At 34.1% G+C, this 6,647-nt stretch overlaps 1 protein-coding gene across 1 annotated transcript; it reads left to right on the top strand.

The window, feature by feature from the left end:
* The first annotated feature begins 5,930 nt into the window (after positions 1–5,930).
* Positions 5,931–6,278, top strand: LOC111906460 (uncharacterized mitochondrial protein AtMg00820-like). The gene has a single exon (XM_023902217.1). The coding sequence runs from the start codon at positions 5,931–5,933 to the stop codon at positions 6,276–6,278; it is 348 nt and encodes a 115-aa protein (XP_023757985.1).
* Positions 6,279–6,647: the final 369 nt, after the last annotated feature.

Genomic DNA, 6,647 nt, shown 5'->3' with positions numbered 1-6,647 from the left:
ATTGTATTAAGATGTTCTTCGAGGATCAATTGTGATCTAAATTCACAATCACTAAGATGATCAAAAAACATGATACTAAAGTACACTCCTTTCCTTTCAAATAGGAGAAATACTTATCTATATGCCTAATAGATTCTTCTATTCATTCTGCTACTCTTTGAATCTTTTACAAGTATTAGAATTATGCATAATCTCATAAACACACCAATATTTACTGAAACATCAGTAAATCATGACGAATAGGGTTATCTTCCTTTGTAGTGGGTTTGAATAGTCCATATCTACATGTACTAGATCCATCAGTTCTTCACTTACCTCACATAAACATGTGATCAACGAATTAGTCTTAATTTTCCAATGACCAAGATTTACATGCATCACACAATTTGAATTACATGACTCCAAATTTTTTTCCAATTTGAAACATGGTGATGAGAATTCTTTTCACTTAGTCAATAGTGAAAATACCACAAGTGATATCATAAGAAACAAATCCACAATTAATATTTTTATTATTATAACTGTAATCAACACTTTCATAAATGTAATTGCAAAGAAATATAAAATAAGGCAACTAGATAAACCAACATTTCACTTTTATTGAAAATAAATGAAAAGTTGGAGCATGTTCGTACACCACATAAAATGGAAAACTATGTTTCTAGACATCTCCTAAGAGTAATAACATTCTACTAAATTATCCCAACTCCTTAAAAGTAGCTCCATACTCTGATCTTCAAACCATGTGACTAAATTTCATTTCTCACAATCAGATTTAGCTCATGTTGCTCAAGTTTGATTCTTTCTCTTAGCTCCTTTAATACCATCAAAATTTGATCATCACATCATTTATTCAGATTCTGTGAATAGGAACTTATAAAACAATGGAGTCAAATAATGGATGCACCTGAAGTAGAGTCACACAAGTTGACTTTACTATCTCTAAGATCTTTCAAGTATTTTGGGCAGCTTTGTTTCCAATGTCCGTTTAATTGATAGTAGAAACAAATGGACTCTTTGGGGTCAACACATGGAACGATCCTAGAACTAGCCTTTCTCTATCCCATACAATCTAACAATTGGATCTTTAACAATCTCTTTCCATTGGGAAGATTAATATTTTTTGAACAACCATTGCCACCATTTTCAATGTCCATGAAAACTTTGGAATTAGACACAATAAGAATATTTGCTTTAAATATGCTCTTGATCATTTACGCTTCATCAAAAATCAACATTTGATTAAGATCAATTATGGTTACATTGATACTCTTCATATAAAACTTCTCAATGAACTCAAAATATGGCCATGGGAGCAAGAGAAGAACCAAATCAATGGCTTGATCCCTTGGAAAAACAACACCCATTCGATCTAACTTGTCAATGTATGATTTCATTTTCAGAACATACGCACACATATAGTTTCCGTATTGATATTTACATTCTAATAGGGATTGATTAGTCTCATTTCCTTCAACTTGAGGAAAACATAACATTGTGAGAGTCACAATAGGAGGAGGTGAAAGAGTTGAAGAGAGATGATGTCCAGTTCCATTATATCTTAAGGAAAGGAAAACCATTTCACCTTGAATTGAAATTAGAAGACCATCTCTAGAAGATTAAGGAAACCCATTTCCATAAGAATAAGGAAGACCTTTTTTTTATATTCATAAAAGATCTAAAAGTTGGAGGAAAGAGAATTCAAGTTAGATGATTTTAATCCTTAATTATTAACCGATAATTTTAAATTAAGTCTAGGATCCATATTTTCGATTCGAACTTTGAAGAGGGATGCCGTAATCAAATTTGAATCTTTTTTTGGTAGGTAAGGCTTTTACCAATTTCAATATATTGAACCTCCTAGATCTGTTGAGATTCATTGAATCTTATCAATGGAATGATTAATCTCAAGTTATGCTCTCACTTTTATGACGAGGATGCTGAGGATCACAAATGATATATGAATAACCATGGAAACCTGCTTGACCACCTCGATGTGATTTATCATCTCAAATTAATGTGCCAACTAACCCCCCACACTCCATTAAAAATGATAATTTTTTAGATGCCCATCATATCTCTTTATAGTCCCTATTAGTGTGTCGGTTAACCACATACGCTCAACTAACGACATATAAAGCATGATGTGCATTTTCATGGATTAGCATACATTTCACATTTTTCCTAAAGTAACTTGAGTGAGATTTTTAAATAAGGTTCTAGTACTCTTGTATCATTATAATTTTAATGAGTTTATGTCTTATCGAGTTTGTTCCGCTAATGACCCTCCACCATACAAAGGAGCAGTGGGTGAGAGTTTACACCCAATGATGATCAATTTATAGGATGTTTCCTTATACCCCCTTATAATATGGCTTCATGAATGAGGCATACTAGCGATTCGACTGACTTATTCATACACATATAGTAATTAATTTTTTAATAATATATACAAGGTGTATTTTAAAACATTTCAAAAAATAAGGTTTAAACTTTTAATTATCTAAATTAAAAATTTTAATTTATTTAAATTTAAAACAATTATGATTTAATCTTTATCCTTTAATTAACTGTTGACTAAGTTAATTTAAATCGTTTATGGAGTAAGTAATTATTTACTATTAAAAATTTAATTAAATAATTCAAATTTAATCCTAATGCAAAACCCTATCTACTTTTCGAAAATTAGAGTATGAGATATCCAATTTTAATTATTCTATATTAAGGCTATTAAAACAATAATTAAGGAAACGAGAAAACCCTAAGGAACCTTATCCTTTTTCAAAATTTAAGTGGTGGAGGCTAGGGTTTCAAGAACCATAGCCATTTGCAAAAATTCAAAAACATTAGGGTTTAATTTGTATAAACCCTAATATTGATATATTCACCATTATGCATAATCACCAAGAAAATTATGGCTCTGATACCACTGATGAGTTTTATAGGTTATTAATCTTCGCATGAGGTGGAAAATAACTTAACTCTTTAGTTCATATGTAACTTATTTGGACCTATATTTTTTTAATTGATAGCAATAATCTATGAACATCAAGAACCCTAAAGGACTACATAATAATCATAACAAACATATCGTTAGCGTTTACATACCTTTTGATTATTATAGTAAATAACGAAAAAAAATTCCTTCTCGAAAGCCTTGGAAAGAAAGCACTAGAAATCTAATGCCTCTAATGGCTCACACCCAAAACCCTAGAATGAAGAGGAGAGAGAACAGGGAGAATGAAATTTTATTCCCACGCTTTTAGGTAAAGGCATGAATGAAAATTGATGTCCTTGGGGTCCTATTGATAGCTTAGGTAACTTCCGGGCAAAACCATATTTGAATTAATTAAATAATAGATTTAATCTTAATTCAAATCATTTCCTTTTATGCAACCAGGAGGCTTCCTCCAAAATCGTCTATGGCATAGATGGTTCTAGAATTGCTTCTTTTTTTTTCAACTATTCAATAATTACAACTCACCCTTGCACTTTTAATAAATTCCAATTAATCTCAAATTAATTCTTGATTAATTCTGATTGATAATTAATTAATTCTAATTGATTTCCTATTATATTATTAACCCTATAAATTAACAAATCAATTATTTAACCATTGATCTCATGTTAGTTTATTAATCACAGAAAAAATTAATGTATCAACTATCCATTACCATTTAATATATTAATCACATAATATATTAACAAATAATTTTTTCGCTCTCTGCTAATATCATTTGTATCTATTTCTAATTATGAGGGCAACCTAAAAAGGACCTTCCTTTAATTTTCAAGTTTGTACCAATTTAGTTATGGGCATAGACACCTTAATCTTGTCGAACCTATTTGCCCACGAATCATTATTGAGTGGCATTCCTAATAATATATGATCCTATAGGGTCACACGTTTATCAAGTTGGAATATTTTTTATATTTATTATTAACGTTATTATTAATAAATAATATCAATTCTTGAATTTAAACAGAAAATGATTATTATTTTATTAAAATAATAATTACAAGAGACTATAACTAGTTATTATTTCATATTGCTTGAATTAATAAGTATTGCACAACGTTTTGTACTAGTTGGATTCTTTTGTCCTTCACCTAAAGACAAATGTTACATATGTAGAAGGCCTCAAACACAATCTCATTAGTGTAGGTCAACAGTGCAAAGCAGGTCATCGGGTTGAGTTGATAATGAATACTGCTACATCATGAAAAGTGATAGAAACACATGTTTAATCAAATCTAAATCCGAAGGGACCATGTATCCTTTGGATGTTTCGTTGATCATTGGAAAACCGCATCTATGTCTTCTGTCTAAAGCCGTATCCGAAGTTAGTTGGCTGTGGCACCGCAAGTTAGCTCATCTAAAATTTTAGTACATCAACAACTTTGTCACATAAGAACTCGTCCGAAGCCTCCCAATTCTCAAGTATAGCAACGAAACACTCTGCCCTGCTTGTGAGTGTGGTAAATAATCAAAGGGAAGTCACCCACTGGTCATTGATTCATCAATTTCTAAACCACTAGAGCTGATGCATATTGATCTCTGCGGTCCATCTACCGGAGCGAGTCTCCATCACAAGAAGTATATATTGGTTATAATTGATGACATTACTCGTTTCACATGGGTCTTCTTCCTAAGACTCAAATCTGAAACACCGCTGGTTCGGACAAACTTCATCAAGGAAATTGAACTCCAAATCAAGCTACCAGTTCGTAGAATCCGAAAGTGACAACGAAACTGAGTTCACTAATCCTCTCATGGATAGTTTCTTGGTTTCCAAAGGTATCAGTCACAACTTCTCTGCTCCTTACACACCGCAACATAATGGAGGAGTAGAGCAAAGATATCGTATTCTGGTAGAAGTAAAAAGATCCATGTTAAAATTTGCAATCCTTCCTCTATAATTCTGAGCCGAAGCAATCGCAACGACGTGCTTTGTTCAAAACCAAAGCATTGTCTACAAACGTCTCAACAAAACACCTTATTAGGGCCTCAACAATTGAAAACCGAATGTCCGATTCTTTCACATATTCGGGTGTAGATGTTTTGTGATCAACAACAAGGATCACTTAAAGAAATTTGCACTGAAGAAGCCATATTTCATGGCTACTCAACAAACAAGGTGGCATACAGACTTCTCATCAGATGCACGAGACTAATAGTTGATAGTTTCGATGTCAAATTCGACGACTATTACGTCCACATCACTGCTCCTTTGAGTAAAACAAAAGAAATCTTGTAAAGTGATATCCCAACCTCCTCGTGTCCTCTTAACATAGGTGAAGTGAACTATGAAGACCTTTTTGACCCCGTAGAGACTACTCCATTGTCCGAAATTCTTGTGTCTCCAGAAGCTCAAAACAACATACAGAAGTTTCTGGACCCTCAATGTCCGGAGATTTGTCACTTGGAACTTCTACCTCTTCAGTTGAGGGGGGAATGTTGTACTCCTGTGCTAACGACAACCATCGAGGTTCCAGTTATCGAAGACGTAGCTCGCATTTTCATCCGAAGAGTCTCAAATCCATCAAATGCTTCCTCAGGCTCTGATGAAGAAGAAAATATAGACACGAGACCTGATCCAAGGGTTATCTCGCATTCTTTATTCCAGGAGGAACCTTCTTCGGTTCAAGAGAGACTCCCATCCACAATCTAGGGGGAACCTCATTTTGCTTATAATCCTACAGTCTAAGTCCAAGACAATTCTGCAGCTGCTCACAAGTCGAGGGGGAACTACCTTCTCCTACCGTAGAATCCTGACATACCTTCCACCAAAGCTGCTGATCATCAATTACCTCGTTTACATGTCTGGACAAAAGAGCACCCTTCGGGTCAAATCATCTGAAAACCTTCCAATGTCGTACCTAATCGATCTTCTCATGATCTTATGGACCACTAACACTATGCAGCATTTATGTCCGCAGTCGAGCCTCGATCCATCAAGGAAGCACTTTTGGAGCCTAAATGGATAACCACCATACATGAAGAATTAGCAGAATTTAAAAGAAACAAAGTGTGGAAACTCGTTCCGAAGCAAAAAGGTCACACTGTTGTTGGAACAAGATGGGTGTACAAAAACAAACTCGATGAATCCGGTGCGGTCATGGGAAACAAGGCAAGATTAGTTGCCAAGGGGTATAGTCAACTAGAAGGTGTTGATTATGATGAAACTTATGCCCCAGTAGCCATGATGGAAGTAATACACATCATCTTAGCGTATGCGGCACGTAAAATTGTCAAAGTACACCAAATGGTGAATTGAAAGAGGAGTTTTACTTGCAACAACCTCCTGGCTTTGAAAGTTTAGAGTTCCTGGATTATTGTTTCAAGCTTGAGAAAGCAGTCTATGGTCTTAAGCAAGCACCGAGGGCATGGTACAAGACCCTCTCCGAGTTTCTTGTCGAATCCAGATATAAAAGAGGTGTGATTCATCCCACATTACGTAGAAAGTAAAATGGTAATCACCTTATGCTTGTTCAAATCTATGTGGATGATATCATATTTGGGTCAACAGATCAAGGTATGGAAGATGAACTCGCAATGCTCATGACCAAAAAATTCCAAATGAGCATGAATAGAGAGATTAACTTCTTTCTAGGATTCCAAGTGAAACAAGTCTCTTAAGGGATAT

Source organism: Lactuca sativa, chromosome 8 (assembly GCF_002870075.4).
Source record: "Lactuca sativa cultivar Salinas chromosome 8, Lsat_Salinas_v11, whole genome shotgun sequence".
Classification (NCBI taxonomy): Eukaryota; Viridiplantae; Streptophyta; class Magnoliopsida; order Asterales; family Asteraceae; genus Lactuca; species Lactuca sativa.
The sequence above is the reverse complement of the archived record's forward strand: the minus strand, read 5'-3'. Positions and strand labels throughout refer to the sequence as shown.